This window comes from Argiope bruennichi, chromosome 11, assembly GCF_947563725.1.
Source record: "Argiope bruennichi chromosome 11, qqArgBrue1.1, whole genome shotgun sequence".
Classification (NCBI taxonomy): domain Eukaryota; kingdom Metazoa; phylum Arthropoda; class Arachnida; order Araneae; family Araneidae; genus Argiope; species Argiope bruennichi.
Window position 1 is genome coordinate 11,681,297 of NC_079161.1, and position 19,385 is coordinate 11,700,681.

A 19,385-nucleotide genomic window follows, 5' to 3' on the forward strand; every position below is an offset into this window, starting at 1 on the left:
TAAATTAATCTTTCCAATTATAATTTATATCTGTTGCATCAATTTTCCTCTACAACTCTTTCCACACAGTCTTTTTTTTTTTTTAACACCTGTTGACCTGAAGTTTAACTCTATCTGTACCTGTGTATCAGTTTGCTTGTTTTTGGTTGGTGACAAAGTTGTTTTTTTAAGTTATGCCTATCGGCGATTACACGGACGTGAAATGTATATTTATGTTTCAAGAGTTACAACTGTTCATTTAAATTTTTATTAAAAGTTTATATAATGGGTTTATAATGTAAAATTCCAGAAAGAATGTACTTTTGTTGTTTAATTGAAGAAGAAATGGATGAATTATATTCGTTAATTATGAAAATTTAGTATAGAAAACTACTATTTTTTTTATTTCTTGACCCGTCCTGAAATGGCGTTTCTATGTCCAGTAAGAATACGACGGGGCAAACGAAAGAAAGGTAGATTATTAAATTTTTAATAATTATCATTCTTTTGATTCAATTATGCTTTTTCTAAATATTTGAAGTATAAAACTTTGAAGTTATGTTATTCCATAAAAGGTTTCGATTTTGATATTTTTCGATTACTGACTATCTGATATAGATTATGCATGTCTGATATAGAAAAAAATCATTCTTTCTTAATAAATTTAAGTCTTATTTGCTGTGATTTTATTGATAGTCTTTATTTCTATTTTGTTTTCGTATATATTTCTTAAAATAAGAAATGTATTGTCAATGATTTTCATCAACGAAGTTGGTAGTGTGGGAATTTTTAATTTTTCTTTTCTTTTCTTTATTCGAAAGTGATTTCTGATTTTAAATGTTTTATAAATTAAGTTAAATAGTGCCGATGCATCGAAATATTGTGTAAAGTATATTATATTCAAAATAAAATTTACCTTTATTGTTATCTGTTGAGTTACCTGTGCTGTCAGCTTAGATTATCATATAAATCCCCCTTGAAAATAAGAAATTATACTGCATTGAATTAGTATATTAAATTTAAAAATAAATTTAATTTTAAGTTATAATTAGATTCTGGTTTTTTTTTAAAAAATTAATTTCACATATTGTTTATTTTTAAATACTTACCTTTGGTCATATAAGAGAAGTTTCTAAAATATTAAATAGTGCTCATGTTATCAGGCAAGTTTTGTTACATTTTCCCCTTAGTTTTTAGGAGTTTTATTAAATATAAAGTGTAGAGTTTATTAGAATGCAGTTTAACATATTTGATTTAAATTATATTTCTGTTCAATGTGTTTATTAAAATTGTATATTTGTAAAGAAAATTAGTTATTAGGGATTCATTGTTTCATATTACATTCTTAATTGTAATATTTTTACTTTCATCTAAAATGCACTTATTTTTTGAGCAACTAAGTTTTGCTGTACTTTTTAAATTCTTGGATATGTTATATAAATAATATTAGAAAATAAATATCATGCACTATAAAGATTATATTTAACAAGAAGTTTATTATAAGACATTCTCTTTTGTTAAAATTTAAATCGGCTGTTGCTGGTTTTACTGTACTTCTGCACTGTTTCTTGTCTCTAAAGATAATTTAGGTATAGTGTGTAAATGAAGGATTTATTTCTATCTTGTAGTCTTTTTCTTTTCTCACCCACACTTTGTTTGCATCATAATTTCTACATTTTTTTTTTCCTCTTACCTACTTTTGCATAGTAATAGTTATCTATCTGTTCTCTAAATATTCTTGATATATGAGTCACACAGAATATAGTGATATCAATTGAATATTTTATTAAGGAAAAATTCATATATTTCATTGTTCGTCGATTCATATATATATATATAATTTCTATCATCTCTTGCATTGAATGATTGAAATAAAAGTTGGTATATACATGCTAATCATTGACCGATTAAAATTGCTGTAAAGGTAAATTAATCTTGATTCATCTTCATCTCGTAAGAGTGATACTTATTATATTATTTACACAAATATTAAGTTGACTATTTTATTGAATCTTTAAATTGACCAATTGATATGAAAGTGGATAAACTGAGAACCAAGCACGCTTGGGATCTAAACACTGGTGGTTCCGCGTTAGGCTCACCACCTAACCGGGACATGTCCCTTGCACCCTAGGGCCGTTGATCGAGAAAGCAAATATAGACACTGTAGTGGACTGTCGTGCCGCTGAGTTTAGTTTTAATTTATCTAAAATTTTATTTTTATACTTCAATCTAGCAAATTAAAAATATGACAAAGTTAAAACTTCTCTCTAATCAAAATTTTATGGTTCCATCTATTTTTCATCTCTTTTCAGATAAAGTAAGAGGTGAGTTGTTTCAATAGATATAATAAATGGATATGATGAAATATTTCTCATATTTCAGCTGAAATGGTAACTAGTTATCCTCTTTGCCTTTCAGATGAGATGGATCTTCAAAATACATTCCATTAATTTATCAACTGACAGTTCTGATTCTCATATTTCAGTCTGTCGAACTAAAAATAAATTTTGTTAATCCTTTCTATGATCAAATTTCGAAATTGGAGTTGTCTTCAATCCATCCTTCTTGGTAGAATTAGATGGATTTGTTTAATTATATAAAATAAATGAGCCCATTTGAGAGTGTATTGTGTTTCAGGTTGTCAGCTTAAAAATAAATTAAATAATTTTTAATGAACCCTAGAATGTTAACTTTTCTTAAAGAATGTTTGTTTAAAATAGCTATAGAGATTTTGAAGAAATTTAATAATTATACTATCCATAGTGCAAACAAAGTATTGAAGTGGTAAATGGCCTATTATCTACCCTCATAGAATTGTTGTGGAATGAGTTATTAAAGAACATTTAGCTAGTGAAATTTTATGTATAGATTACAACCTGAACATGAAAAATATACTATACATATAAACCTATATTTAAAATTTTCATGTATAGTTTTTTTAAAAAAAAGAGAGACGCTAGAAGCTGGCTTAGGATTGTAAGAAAACGATATATAGTAAATTTTATATTCAAATTAAAGAAATTATTACAATTCTAATTTCTGCATTATTTTATTAGAAGTATGCAGTACTCCATCATGAATGTTAACATTATTATTGATTTTTATTCCTACAATGTTTTAGTTAGAATAAAGCTGGGTACGGATAAATTTCTTATTAGTTTTTTTAAATCTTCGATTAAAATCCTTGGAAATATAAAGATAAATGATAATAGAATTTTGGATTAAAATCTGGAATATAATGCATATGTTTTAACAATTTGTTTTGTTATTAAGGACAAATACTGAATGATACATTAATTATACAGGAATTAAAAAAGAAAAATAATATGCCTTTAAATTAAAATGTACTTTCCAATTTGATTACTCTCTCACTTAAATATTAAAAATGAAAAGAAAAAAGAAAAACCAAAGAACCAACCCTTTAGTCCCAACCTGTAGTTTGATTTTGCAATTTTTGTTTCATTTGTAAGCTTTTGATATTTACATATCTTATTAATGTTCACCTACTCTCCACTATCTTCCATTTTTATATCCGAAAAACTACTTCGCTTTACATTCTCCACTGCGAAACACCTGCCTAAAAGTCTACCAATCACTCCCACTGTTACAATTTTAGAAATTTTTATTTCATACAAAAGCCCTTGACCCCTAAATAGGTTATCTGTGATTGTATATCCCACCAACATTATCTTAAAATTTTAAGAAATATTGCAATTTAAAATACTCTGTGTAATATTCAAATTTAATTTAAAATAGTACTTTCATTTATTTCAATAAAATATAGCTCATCAAAATAGATGCTAGATTAATGATATGATATGATTAGTGAACAAATGGTCACTGAAAATGGCTAGTATTATATAAATTTAAACTTTTTGTTAGTAGAATAATATTCATTGTATTTTCATTTTTTTAAAAATCAATGGAAATAGCATTATCCTGTCAGCTTTCTCATGTGCTGACACAATATAGCATTCATTGTGTTTTGGTTTGTAATATAGTTAAGAAAATTACCATATACTGATTCTCTTTTATTAACTACACACCAAATTTCATCTATTTAGTTTATTATGTTTTTTGAATCATCATGTTCATTTATATTGACAGTTGTGGTATAATAATAACTTACTAAAATGCATGCTTTATGTACATACAAATAGACATACTAGGTTTTGTTATATCTGTGAGCTATTATGCACACTGATAGATTGCATTCAAAATTTTATAGAAATCTATTATTTTGGTGTAAAAAGCAGGTATCAAATTTTATTCAACTAGATATAGATTGCATTCAAAATTTTATAGAAATCTATTATTTTGGTGTAAAAAGCAGGTATCAAATTTTATTCAACTAGATTATTGTAATTTTTGAAACCATATAGTTCTATTATATCCTACCAGAATTCAAAATCCTAGGATGAATTTTTTTGGAAATGATTAAATTTCTTTTCATATATTTTTGGGAGAAAGGTAAAATTGTTTTTACCTCAATTACCAGCATATAATTTATCTTCAATTTGAGTTAATGACAAGGAGAGGGGAGTAACACAAATACAAGTATGTGATTTACATTTTATCAACCTTATTGCTAATAGGGGAGAATTAGAAAGAGTGTGACGGATTTCACACATAAACACACCAAAAAAAAAAAAAAATCACTAGTTTAGTGAATTAAAACATGCAGTTTATAAAAATCTAACAGTATGTTCTATAATTTATATTTTTAAAACTATAAGAGCAGATAAATGCAAACAACTTTTATTAGCATAATTAAATAGTGCAGCATTTTTATCCCACACCTCCCTTATATTACATACTTGTCTTGAGGGAGGAATTGAAAAATGTTTGAAAAAATTAAGTTTAATAAATATAGTATTTTGGTATCCTTTTCATTCAATGAACTATGGCTTTGGACACACCAAACAAGAACTGATTTTGAAATCTTCATTAGTACTGCCAGATCGTGAAAACTTTTCTTTTACAACCATTTCCACTGGTTGCAATATATTATTATTTAGTATATTTTTCTCTTGCTGGATGCTTTTTCTTCAATATTCAAAACATTTTTATATAGAATATATGAAATTAGTTATTCTTTTTAATTTAGTGACAAAAGCTTTAATAATTAACTTTCATAATTTAGCTTCATTTTTTTCATTATTTTATATATATTATATTGTTAATTACTTTATTATATGTACAGTAGAATTTCACTTAACTGAAATTAAGTGGTAAACATGTTTTAAGGTAGGAAATAATTTTTATGTGAAATAATACAAAGTGATCTACAGTATTTAATCATATTTTATATGACACAATTAGTAAAAAAACATTTTTAGATACACTGGTGGTCTTAAGTAAATTTTCGAAAAAGAGTGGAATTTTATTTTATGCTTTTTGTTTTGGTTAATGGAAGCTCAATTTTTTTATTGTTGTACATTTTTGCTTTATATTATTTTATATATAATTATATGACAAAGCAATATTTACTTTTTATATTTTAATAGATTTAAAATTGTCAACTTACTATTGCATTGCAACACACCAACATTTAGTTTTACCTAACAACATTAAGAGAAATTAAAAACCATGTGAAATTTATGTAGAATACACATCTTGGAATACAAATACATATAGAAAGTGAGAGAGGTAGTTGAAATTTATCTCATCAAATTATAAAAATTGTGCTATGAAAATATTAAAAAGTGATTAAGTAGAATTCTTGCCTTTTTTATTATTTGTATATAATATTATGAAATTTTGTGAATAGCCAATGTAAATAACCATAGTAGTAATAACTGCACCCTAATACCACTAAATTTCATTGTAGTTGTCCTCACTAATAGCACCTAAATTTTCAAGAAAATATCCCAGGTGTGAATAGAGAAAATGAACTAAGCTTATTCTACAGCTTAATTTCTTTAAATTTTTTATTCTCTCTTCTACAACAGATTTGTTGTGTGAGTAAATTTTGTCTCCAAGAAAATAATAATTGGTTTTAAAAGTTCTAGGATTTTCTTTCTTTCGTTTCTATTTTAGACTCAAAATTTTCATTTGTCTTAACTTTTCTAATGTCTGGTTTTACAAACACACCTTCCCTCTATTGTGCTTTGAATAAATTCGGAAACTGGTCACAAAGGTATTTGAAGCATTCACCTTCTTTTGCTAAAGCTTTGGCAAATTGTTTCATAAGAGCTAATTTTATGGGAAGTGATGGAAATAAAACTTTTTTGGATCAGTCAGATTTTTCTCTTTGAATAATTTTTGACTCCATGCTCATATATATTTCTGATTGACTATTTTTTTCCTTAATGTAATGTAGTTTGCTGTCACAGCTCTCCATTTCATAAAGTAAAAAGGGAAATTCTATGTACCATTTTTACTGACAAAGTAATGTAAGTATCATTTTCAGATTACCACAAACTATCCATTTGTGATTGAAATATGATAGCTTATTTAAGATGAAATCAAGATTTTCAAATGAATATTATGGATTAACATAGTTTCTTCTATTTTGTTTAGTATTTTAATCCACCAGTTTACTATTTTAAGTCTATAAATAGGTTTACCAAACTCACAAGTAATACTTTTTTGGTCCAAAATATACTATATTCACAAAAAGTTGATTGTGATTTGAGATGAAACTGTACTTGATGGAATTTTTTCATTATTTTTCTAGTAATCAGCTTCCAAAAAAAAACTATAAAAAACATTGTTTTCTTTTGCTATTTTTTCATGATTGATTTGTGAATCAGTGTTATTCTCAGTGATTGAAATAGTAAGTTGTGTATATCTTGTAAAATGATGAACTTTATATAATGTGTATGTGTTTGTATGTACAGACAGTACAGGCATTATTTTATTATGGTCCTTATATAAGGGCCTTAAAAATGTTTATTTTTTTTATTCGGGTGCTTATATTTTTCTTCTGGTGAAGGAAAAAACAATCATAAGATCATTTCACCATGTTAGATCTGCCTTATTGTAAACTGAATATTCTTTTCAATGTCAGATTTAAGGCTTCCAAAAATGAAAATAAAACAAAATGTTCGTGATGCTTAAAAGTTATTTGTAGGTTATTTGTTACTATTGCAAAAAGACACCAAAAAATAAATCAATACCAATAAAATTTCTTTTTTACTTTTTCATATATACACTATTCAAAGAGAAAGAATTGTAAAAAGAAAGAAAGTAGTAGAAAGAAAAATTCAAACCCGAGATTTTGCTTTATCTCCATGATCCAAACCTCCAAATAACACATTTTTGATATTATGTCTATCTGCAAACACAATAGCTTGATTGTAACTAACAGTATGATTTTTTTAACAATGTATCTTGCTCTGCAATTGATAAAGTGAGTGCTGGTTTAAGAAGGGACAAATTATTGAAAGACATTCCACAAAAGCAGTATCCGATAACATTATATGCTTTTCAAGTAAAAATTAACAATTATAAATAACTTCTTTTAAAAATTTTGGAATGCATAATGAATTCAGTAAATTTTGTATCAATAAGAAATGTTATTTTGGCAGAGAACAAGTACATGTGAAAAATGAATCGTGTTCTGAATTGTACTTTTATCAGAACGGATGAAAGACAATATGAAGATGCTATTCTCATGGCGTTTATAGATTTCGTAGTCAAATCACCTTCACTTAAATTTGATAATTTTCATGTCAAGAAAATGGAATTAGATGAAAGGGTTTTTTTTTTTTAATTCTTATTTGAAAAATCATAAATTTAAAGAAATGTAAAGAGTTTTGAAAATGTTCTTTCTTGTGAACAAGTATGTATTCAAAAAGGATTTGATATTAATTTAAATATTGAGGTAAAAAAAATTATATTAAAAATATCATGTTCTACAACATATAGTCTATGACCACATAAAGCAGTCTTGCAGAATCCACTCAGTAAACATTATTAAAGAAGTGAGAAAGTTAGCAATATTAGCCCATTAAAAATATCTCCTACTTTTGGGGAAACAAATGGCAAAAGAAGTAGATGTCAATAATATAAAGAAAACTAGACTCTGCTTTCTTGATCTCTTTGTGAAAAAAGAGAATACTTTTGGAAAAAGAAATTGCTCATATTGAATATAAAGCTAATGCACTTACTTGTTCACAAAGACAGAAGTTTTCCATTGCTAATAAAATTAATTATTTGGTTTAATTTATTTTTTAAAAAAATTGAAGAAATTGAAAGTATTTGGTAAAATCTCTGAAGAGAAACAATCCTTTATTTACATATTGAATAAAATTAGCATTAACATTCTAAATTTGTTTGTTAACATTCTAGAACTTTTTGTGTGGGTGTGGAATGGGAATTTTAATGAAATCACAGTTTATTTATTTATTCCTCTTATACTACTAATTTTCTTCTTTAAAAGTCTTATAAGGATTATCAAATGAACCTTGCATAAAAACAAAAACATTTTAAGTAACTTAGTTTCAATGTTAGTGATTCCTGGTAGTATTTTATGTGTGCATTTATTGGTATAAAATTTGGCATTAATACCTAACTTAATTTATTTCATTTGAATTTATAGTTCTGTAATAAAAAAGTATTAGGTTAACATTGGTTCTGATTTTTTTCCTTAAGTTGCTTAAAAAGTACTTATAAAGTGCTTATTTTTTAAGATAAAATTAGCCTACATATGTTGATATATATATAGCATTTTATTCTTATGTGCTAATTCATGTGCCTTATAATTTGTGATTGAAGGATTTTGTTAATATTTAACAATAGTGAACTTTATTTCCTAGTTTTCGTTTTCTCATGCCATCTGTCTAAGATCTGAACTCATTGTATTATCCTAATTGTTACTTTCTGTTATTGCAGAAGTCCTAGCCCTATAATTGTGAGGAAATGCTTTTACCTTCCGCACATAATTTTGCATTCAGATCACAAATTACTTTAATTCTATAAATGTAACAATCTTCATTCTTTGTGAAATGAGGTCCAGTTAAACTTCGATTAATATGATTTGTTTTCAAAGACAGAATCAAAATTTAATAGCATGATCTTCACAGTTCTTTTTTTTTTTTTTTTTTTTGTTAAGACACCATTTGTATTAAGCTTTTCTTCATAATTTTTTTTTATTTATTTGATTTTTTAAAATACAATTTTTAGTTAATCTCGCTTATTTTGTGTGTCATTAATGATAATATTGTATTTTAATATTAACTTAATTATTAGTTATTTGATTAATTAAATTTTTATTTCAAATTGGCATTACCTGGTAGTGAATTTCAGAATTAACAACCATAAAGTATGCTATATTTGTTATAATGAGCAGGGGTGTTTGTGCTCTGGGGAAACCCCGGAATTCCGGGGATTTTGAACTTCGATACCCGGAAATTCCGGGGATCGTCGTTCAAAAGGAAATAGGAATAATAATGAATTATTTATTTTGATCTGGGCGATTTTGTTTGCTTTGAAAGCAGAAAACGCAAGGTCAGCGTGTGTGGTGAAAACTTTTCCTTTCTTTCTCCAAAGGCAGTGATAATGCGTGAAAAGGGGGGAAAAACTTCTTTTTTGTTCTTTCCTTATTGCGAGTTATGACTCATTCCCCCGTTTCTCGGATATTCTCTTCTGGATTCTTTTCGGCAAGTAGGCGCGGCAGAAAAAAAAGGGAGAGACTTCGCGACCAGATGTGCGATCACGTGACTCTGGGTTCAAAGGTCTTATCTCTCCTGGCATGGCGCCAATAAGTAGAGAAGGGGGATTTTTCGCCGTATTAGCTATTTGTCATTGATCGCTTCGCAACTTTTTTTTCTCCGCTGTGTAAAATTTTCGTTTCATTTATTGATGCACGTGTAAATTTTTCGTTTCTCTTATTGAAATATTTTTTTATTTATGTACGCAAGAGAATTTCACTTTGAAATTTCAGCATATGAAACAGAAATTACCCCTTAAAAATTCATATCTAATTAGTTTTACAGCATTAGATTCAGAGCTAAGAGGTAAAACCAGTACAATATTAGCTTTTGAAAAATTATCATCTTTTATGTCCCATATTTTTAGTGATAATGAAAAGTCAAAAGTAGAAGCTGAAATAAGGTTATACCAGAGTGATATTGATATCACCAAAGAAATGCTCTACACATCTGATGAAAGTGGAAATCAAGTCAAGTGTACAATTGATAAATATTGGTCTAAAGTTTTTAATTTAAAAGATGATTTCACAAATGATTATAAGTATCCTACATTGGCTAAATTGGTCAAAGCCTGCCTTAGCTGCTTCCATGGCCCATTAGTGGAAAGTGCATTCAACTTAATGGATACACTTATCACTGACTATAGAACCTCTCTTAAGATTGATTCCCTAGATGCAGTGCAGACTATTAAATATGATTTAATGGCTTCTAAAGAAACCTCATGTGAAAAATATGGCTCAAAAAATCCAATGACTGATCCAATTCACAAAGATCTCTTACTGAATATGAACAGAAGTTGGAAAACATATCAAGAGGACTTAAAAACATGTATTTCAGATGAGTCACCTATAAAAGTCTCTGAAAAACCTTCTACATTAGCAGAAAAGCAAACTGCTTCTACCTCTGCATGTGCAGTTCTCGAGGAAATTTCTTCAACTGTAAATGAGGAAAATAAAAGTCAATCTTCCTGCAATTATGAAGTTCACCGCAAAAGAAAGACAAGCCCACAAACATCAGAAAATAAAAAAAAGCAGCAGAAATTAGATAATTTTTTTAAAGAATTAATTCAGGTAATTTAAAACATTTGCATAAAATGTAGTAGTTTATATGTTTGAAAATTTATGGTTATTAATTTTGCAAAAAAAGTAATTCATTGAACTTTTATAATTAGGTCATTCAATATTTCATAATTGTAATTTTTCATTTCTCTCCCCCCCCCTTCTCGAAACTCCAAAATGCCGGTAGTAAGTCCGTAAAAGTTTCAGGGGATTTTTTGGGGTCCCACAAACACCCCTGAATGAGTTATAAATTAAAGATTAAGAAATAAAAAATTATTAAAAGGAAATCATATACTTTAGTATACCTATAATAGTATATTTTAAAAATTGTTGCTATCATATTCTTGAATTTTATTATTTTCATACTGATTAAGCATAACTTATATTTTTAAAAATATTTAATTACAGATGGAGATAAATTATCCAGTCGTACCCCTAGTATTGGACGCATCACCGGGAGTGCCAGTATCGAGACATTGGTCAGAGTTGGGATTGAAAAAGAAAATGGCCTCTCTCCAGACTCCAAGATGGTTGTTTTGCATGATTTTACTCCATGTGTGGATGATGAGCTAGAAGTCAAGAGGGGTCAGAGTGTTAACATGTTGTACCAAGAAAATGACTGGGTTTATGTGATTGCCGAAAATGGCCAAGAAGGGTTCATCCCACATTCCTACTGTGCAGCATATGGAACTCATTTTGCAGAGCTGGCTTTGAATATAAAACATAAAAAGCTGCCTCGTAATGAGCGAGAACAAGAAATTGATCAAACTTCATCTCGAGGAACGCAAAGTGCTGATAGTGGCCAGCATTCTGATGTGGAGAGTTATGGTGTTATGCCAGAGTCTAGTTCAAACAATAACGTTTTGTCATTAAATCAAAATAATCCAAGTTCATCTTCTCAAAGCTCATTACCTGATGTTCATCCATTTTTCAAAGATCCTGCTGGAAGGTATATTGTCCTATATACATTTATTGCCAGGGATGAAAATGATGTGAGTGTTGAGCGAGGTGAATTTGTTACTGTGCTGAACCGTGAGGATCATGACTGGTTTTGGATTGTTCGATCAGATGGTCAGGAAGGTTTTGTGCCTAGTGCATTTGTGTATCCTGCTGATGTTATTCAAGGTATGTTTTAAAATTGTAATTACCTTGTCTTAATTTACATGTAGTTCAAATGCTGTGTTAGCAACATTTTTGCTCTCTTTTATTTAGCAGATCATATTTGTAAAGCTGTGTTAAGAATATGTTTTTATAAGCAGTTTTTCATTTGTTTCCAGTCTATATTTGAAATTTAAAATTTTATTCACTAGTATATTCTTAAACACAAGTGTTGTATTTTAATATTTTCTGAACTTAATGAGCTGTTAATTGGTTTATTGTGAGGTGCACCATCTAGTAGCAGATTTGAAGAAATATTGTTTTTAGAATTCCACTAGATTTTGAATGATCAATTTTATATTTAAAAAATCAAAATAGAAAAATTACTTTCTAGTTCCTAATAAAAGTGTGTTTTGAGAAACTGTTTATAATATTTATTTTCCTTTGTATAGATTATTATATTTCTTGTATCAAGTTATTATTTTAATCCCCTCACAAAAATGGTTTTTGGTATTTGTAATCACTCTTTAGGTAATTTTACTCCTTTAGCTCTTGCATTACCACATATGTGATTTCTAGATTTATTTCTAATAGGGAAAGAGAAGAGTAGATGACTTTATGGAATGGTCAAAATGGTAAATAAATCTTATCTTTGAATAACTGAAAGAGGAGACAAAAGCACTTCCCTATTTTTTCCTTCTAAGTCCCTGCTTTAAATATATGTATTTAATTTTTTTTTTCTAGCCCATAATTTAAAAGTTAATGTACTGCTTTTCTCAAAACATTTTTTCCCTCTATCTATCCCTCCTAAAGGTTTGATTCACTCAAAACATTTCATATAGTTTCTTAATGAAAAATATCTGTACTTGATTTATTCTTGTTTGAGTTTAATGTTTTCTGAAAATATAAAACCCTTACCTCAATAATTTAGGTTAGTACATATTTGTCTGAAATCTTTTTGAATGGATAAATGTATTTAAGACTAATTTTGGGTTTAAAGTAGTTTTTATAGTTCAATAGATTCCATAAATATGATTTAAAAAATTTTATGCTTTTTGTCTCTCCTCCTGTCATTTCCAAATTTTAATATTTTCTTGTGTTTCATCAATAGAAATTAAGTTTAAAACTTTTCTGTTCACAATATTTTTAAATATTAATTCAATGCCCTGCATTTGAAATAAAATTAATATAAACAACAATATGTGTCATGTAATAAGTATGATATTAATTTTGAAGTATTATAGATATATAAAATTAAAAATTGATCATTTGTTCCTAATCAACAAGTGTTCTTAAAAATAGATAAATGGGACAATGACTAGGCCTTAGTGGGGCATTGTTAGTTATGACTTATTTCATGTGGTGATCAGAAACAGTTATTATGAAATCAGATCATATTTGTTTACTTTATTCCAAGTCCTCACACACACACACACACATAAAGCTGTCTGACAGAGAAGAAATAGTAAATTATAATTATGTGTGTTAACAATAAATAATAAATTCAAATTTCACGATGAAAAATTCTTTTCTGTTCATCATTTTTAATATTCCAACCATGAATAATTCTAAATCATCCATCATCTCTATGAAAAAATAAAATTAAAATTTCATTAAGATGGCTTCAAAATTTGCCAAACAGGAAATGCATTTTCTAATGTGAGTATAAATCTTAAATATTAAATTGTTAGCTTTTAGTTCAAATATAGTTTTGCAAAGCTTAGAATTCTAAAAACTATTTAAAATCCAAAATGGCAGGAGAATGTCTCCCTAGCCTTAACATTGCTTTCCAAAATTATGAAAAGTTTTTTAAAAGATAATAACTAAATTTGATGGAATGAAGTTGAAGAAAATTTTTATAATGAGTTTGTCATTTTTATATATTATTATTAATTAATATAATATTATAGTTGGGTATTTCTATTTAAATAAGAATGAGTGTTGTGGACATTCCTTTCTTACGCAAAAAGTAATCGATTTTATTTAAAAGAATAGATTATAAAATTTTTTATATATAAACTGAGTTCTCAGTATATATACCTAAGATTTTCAGCATTCCAAAGAATCCATTTATATTACTCAGAAAATATTATTCATCAGATATTAGGTATACACACAAAGAAACAAGACTTATTTTGTATATTTATTAAAGATGTTTTTTACAACCAGCAGTTAATTTTTTCTATTAGCCCTGACTGCCCGATATCGCCCTGTTTGACAGTGGTGACTCAGGCGCTTTGGGGCGGTTAAATAAGTTTAAAGGCTGAAAGGTATTTCTCGATGAGCACTCATTTAAACTCTTTTAACTGCCCCAAAGCCCCTGGGTCAGATCCTTGTCGAACGGAGCAATATTGGGCAGTCAAATGGTTAAATCAGCATTTGCAAACTTTTAGCATAAAGAAGCCAAACTTAGCTTTTCATAATTCAAAAATTATATGAGAAAAAAAAATTGTATTCATGTAAGAAAATAAAATACTATGACAATTGATATTGTTACATTATATATTTATCTTGCAATAAGACAAAAGTCATTTGTTAAATATTTTAGAACATCAGAAAAAGAATGCCATTATTAATTTTAATCTGTGACATCCCATTAACAATTCTAAATAAAATTAATAACTTGATACTTAAATTTAATAAGAGTTTTGCTTAAAAAAAAACAATTGGCCTCATAAATATGTACATCTAAAAGTAATGGAAATATTTGTTTTACCTTAAGAGGTAAAGCAAAACAATTGCTCAGATATCATTTTGGCCCAAGATTATTTATTTTTTTTATATTATATAAATTTAGAGAAATTTTGAAAATCAGTAATTTTTAAAATAATGTTGGAAAAAAGAAACTTGCACTGATTTTTTTTTTTTTTCTGTTACAAATTATGATTTACTGATCCCACAATTTTCAATTGTGTTGTTAAAAGATTTTGCAGTTAGTCTAGCTATGCAATACATAACATTAGTAAAAAAATATTAAATGGATAATTCTCCAAGGAGAATCCTATAAAAATATACTTTTTTGTTAGCATTCTGTCATGTCTTAAGTAAAAATAGTTAATATTGCAAAAAAATATGGTTCCACATTTGGCATTTGAATTCTTAAGTGAAAGAAAATATTCTGAATCTTAATAAATTTCTTATCTAATAAAATGCATCGCTTCGTAAACTAAAAAATGATCTGGTAGTAAAAAGTGGAAATTTTGAGATTAATGAACTTTGATTTTTTAACAAAGTGAAATTCCAATTCCTTTTATATTCTTTCTGTGTTGGTGTCTGTCTTTATTGATTAGCTTTTGAGTTATTGCTTTTTAATGCAATCTCTAATATGATTAGAGATCTAATATACTAATATGCAATGGGAGAAAAACTCTAAATGTTTGATACAATATCATATGTAGAGGTAAGATATTTAAAAGTACTGTCTTTTCTGTTGATTGCAAAAAGTTAAATATACTAATTGCTGTACATTGAAATTTGTGGCAAGTATAACAGTTTACACTATATATTATAAATCAATGGTGAAAGTGAACATAAAGTGCAAAATTGAGTGCGAGACAGAGTGATCAATGCATTAATCACTCACAGAGTATGAAATTAATGTGAGTGCGAAAAGGTAGGTAGTTGGACTGAAACCATTGTCAAACAACTACAAGAAATTCATATTTTTTATACTTAGAAAGTAGATATGTCTGCATAATTAAATCATAAATTATGTTTGAATGCTTTGCTTATTATGCTAAATTTGTCTGTGTAAATCTTGGATAAAAAAAGTCATCATGTTTGCTTTCAATTTTATGTTAAATGAATCAGAAGATGCCTCATTATTAATTTTTAATAAAATTTGTTAAAATAATGTCTTGTTATCTGAAACCTAATTAGTAAAAAATTTACTATAATTTTACTTTAAAAAAATTAGTTATTTTTTATGTCATTAAGGTCAATTCTAGTTTTGCATTAAAATATTTAATTCTATATTTTTTTAGAATTTAATGCTGCATTATTCATATGGAATTGAAAATTGGGTACTTTTCCGTTAGCTTGGTGACAGCTAAAATATGTGCTAAGTAATGATTTTTTAAAAATAATATTAATTCTAATCTTACAGAACTTAATTTTTTCCAACTTCTTGGTATTATTTAGTTGCACTTAGTCATTAGATATCAATTAGAATTACTAAGACTAGCAGAATAGGACATTTTACTATTAAATGATGATAATCTGTTAAGTTAAAAAAGTCCAATATTATAATGTGGCTATTTCATTAATCTTTTAACATGCTTTTATTTAATTTAAGTAGCTTCATGTTTGTAAAGATTTTTTTTTTTATTATTTATTTATCTTTCTAATGTGCTAGGCTAGAAATTTTATTTACTTGATGGCAACATATTATTTTAATATTGCCACTATTTAACTATCAGCTGATGGATTAATTTGCTTAAATGTTGATTCCATATATGTTGTGCCACACAGTAATAAGGATTCATAATTTTAACAACAAATTATTAACTGAAGACTAAGCAATAGAAAATAATGAAAATAAAAAGATATTCTACTTTTTATTATACCTAGAAAAGAGTGTTTAAAAAACTCATTCTATAAAATTTGTTTTATTTCTTATGCTGTCTAGATCATGTGGGGGCACAGATAACAGCCAGCAATCAAGCCCACCAATCTTCGTCACTGAACAATAATCACCACAACAATACTCCTGCCCCTGAAGATCTCCGTTTTCATGGAAGTGAACTGGTAATGCTGTATGATTACAAGGCACAAGCTCCAGATGACCTTAGTGTTCGTAGAGGTGACTGGGTTTATGCTGATATGAACAATCAAACTGTTGATGGTTGGTTATGGGCATATGCCCCAAAGACTAGAAAATATGGTTTTATACCAAAAGCTTATGCAAGGCCACCAGCTATGACATCATTATGATTGTTTTATAATGTTTTAAATTATTTTATTTGGATAAGATTTTTGTTTACACTGAACTGTGATTGCATTAATAAATCCCACCCCTTAAAAATGTTCTTCCAAGTTGCCTTATGGAAAAGTGCTGATCCATTTTAAAATGTTTGCAAGAACTGTTATATCATGATAAAATGTAATGCTGTACTAAATGAAGTATAGCTTATATTTCAGGGTAAAATCATTTCATTTGTTTTGTGATTTTTATTTATGCCATGTTGAAGCATTCCATTACTGAGTACTTGATTTGATTTTTAAGTGCAGGATGAAACCTGTGAATTATTAGTGCTTTATTTGTTCGTGCATTTGAATGCAAAAAGAGAACAAAAATTTTGAAATTATCATAGAAATATTTGCTGTTGATCTTAAAGGAAATTTATTAAATTTATGTTATTAAACTGGAATTAATTTAGAAAATTGTTTGTCAATATTCTTTAAATATTCACTTTTTTACAGTAATTCTTTTGAGTTTAGAAATAAAAAAATTTTATTAAAAAATAATTCTTAAATCATTAAACTGAAGCATATAGATATATATATATAATATTCTTGAAGTGTTTATAAAGTAATGTGCTTGAATTTTTCAGGGATAGTCAGAAGTAAGAATTTCCTTTTTCTCCTCCTTTCTATGTTATTGCACCAGAAAATGATATGCTTGTTAAAAATTTTAATAGATTATTGAAATTGTATCTTATTTATTATAGGAGTTACTGCATCCTTTTGTCATTGTAAATGTATGAATTGTTTCTAACATCATGGGAAGTATAAAAAATTATCAGTTTTTAAATGCATACGGCAAATGTCCCCAACCTTTTCTGAAATAACCTCCCTCCTATTTTCTGAGTTAAAAAAAAAAGCACCCCAACATTTCCCTATTTTATAATAGTTAGTCATATCAAATATTGAAAAATTCTTGTTTCTGGACAAATTCCACCTCCGTTGGGAATTTGTGATCTAAGTAATTACATCTACTTTGATTAGAGTTGTCCCTTAATAAGCTGAAAAAACTACAAAAAATATTAATAAAAAATTTAATCTCGTAATGGGGTTCACCGATCAAATTATTATTTTTATTTTGAAGTAGTAATGAGATGATATTTAATGCTAAAAAGAAGGTTTATGAAAGTTCTCACCAATTTTTTTTTTTTTTTTCCATTAAACAAAAAGCTAACTGTTTTGTTGGTATTTTTCTATTAACTGCCTGTCATTGACTAAACTTGGCTTAACTGGATACCATTAGCAAACTTTAGGCTTAATTACCTCTCATTGGTGAGCATGATCAAATCTTAGCTATGACAAACATGACATCATCTGCGATTAATCGCTGGCTGCAATAAGCATGATATTATTCTGGGGAGATGCAAATAGTTGGTTATCAGTGGGAAATAACAGTTTGCTTGCTAGTTTGTTTTCATAAATATTGTGTGTTTTATGAAAGATTCAACTTGATTGTAAAAATTAATTCATGACATAAATTTCTAATCAATATAGCTTATAATAATAAAACAAAGATTCAGCCTAAAATTGTGGTGTAGCTACCAAATCTGAATTTTTTTTTTAATCATAACTCACTAAATTTGATATTAGATATAATATACTTAAAACTTCACTGATGCCAGCTATCCTTATGGGTGGCAAAAGTTGTGTAAAATTGATAATAAAAATTTACATGGTTTCCCCCCACCACCACTTAACTCTTTCTAAGACCGTGGGAAGTATGCTTCCCACCAAATATATCAATCTTTGTATGAAATTATGTAGGTTGGCATAAGTTCTGACAAATTTTTTTAGAAAGACAGAAACTTCAGTTCTTCATATCACACAAAATAATGTGTCTTGATTTGTTACTTAATTATTAATTAACCAAATTAATTAAATTTATCTAATAAGCTAAATGAATCCTTTTTCTTATTCTAATTTCAAGCCTAAAAATATTTTAACATAATATGACTAGAAAAAAATGGCTCTTTAAAGGGTTAAAAGGTAAAAATATATCCTCTAAGATTCTTTGCAAACTGAAAGGAGGAATAAAAGGAATATTTGGTAAAGTGGATGCAAATATTGTCTCATAGATGCTGCCAAAGTACATTGTGTTGGTATTTTTGTAACATACTTTAAATACTTCCTCTTTTTTTTTTTTTTTTTTTTTTTTTTTTTTTAAGGAAAGTGTAATTTTCATTATTAAAGGCATTGTTTTATTGTTCTTCATACATGATGTGTATAAAGAAATGTTTGTAAATTTATAAATGTTTATTGTGTGTTACATATTTGTAAATAATTGGAAATTAATTAATCTGTTTAATTACTTCGTTTGGGTATCTTTAAATTTACAATTTTTGACATATTTGTTATATTGTTTTTAAAATGTTGATAAGAATTTTGAGATAGCTTGTACAAAAATATTTTTTTAGAAATTGCTTTAGTGATCTTTTAAAAAAAACATTATCAAATTATAGAAGAATGTATTTTCTGGTGCATAATTATACTCATCATATTAATAATAATTATGAGCACAGTTTTAGCTCATAATTAATAGTCTAATCAATGCTTATTTACTTTTCAATGGCATTGATATTTCATGAAATAGTAATTAATTTTCACATCTTAATTTTGTTTATAGAATGTG

At 27.2% G+C, this 19,385-nt stretch overlaps 1 protein-coding gene across 1 annotated transcript; it reads left to right on the plus strand.

Moving 5' to 3' along the window:
• Positions 1–155: 155 nt before the first annotated feature.
• Positions 156–18,940, plus strand: LOC129957372 (SH3 domain-containing protein Dlish-like). The gene is made up of 3 exons (XM_056069664.1): positions 156–452; positions 11,105–11,821; positions 16,422–18,940. Exons 1-3 carry the CDS (start codon positions 404–406, stop codon positions 16,724–16,726), a joined length of 1,071 nt encoding a protein of 356 aa, XP_055925639.1. The 5' UTR covers positions 156–403; the 3' UTR covers positions 16,727–18,940.
• Positions 18,941–19,385: the final 445 nt, after the last annotated feature.

Excerpts from the sequence above, each read along its gene's own strand:
- LOC129957372 (XM_056069664.1), top strand. The coding sequence starts at position 404 with ATGGCGTTTCTATGTCCAGTAAGAATACGACGGGGCAAACGAAAGAAA. Across the intron at positions 453-11,104 it reads ACGGGGCAAACGAAAGAAAG|ATGGAGATAAATTATCCAGT; the intron begins GTAGATTATTAA and ends ATTTAATTACAG. Across the intron at positions 11,822-16,421 it reads TCCTGCTGATGTTATTCAAG|ATCATGTGGGGGCACAGATA; the intron begins GTATGTTTTAAA and ends TATGCTGTCTAG.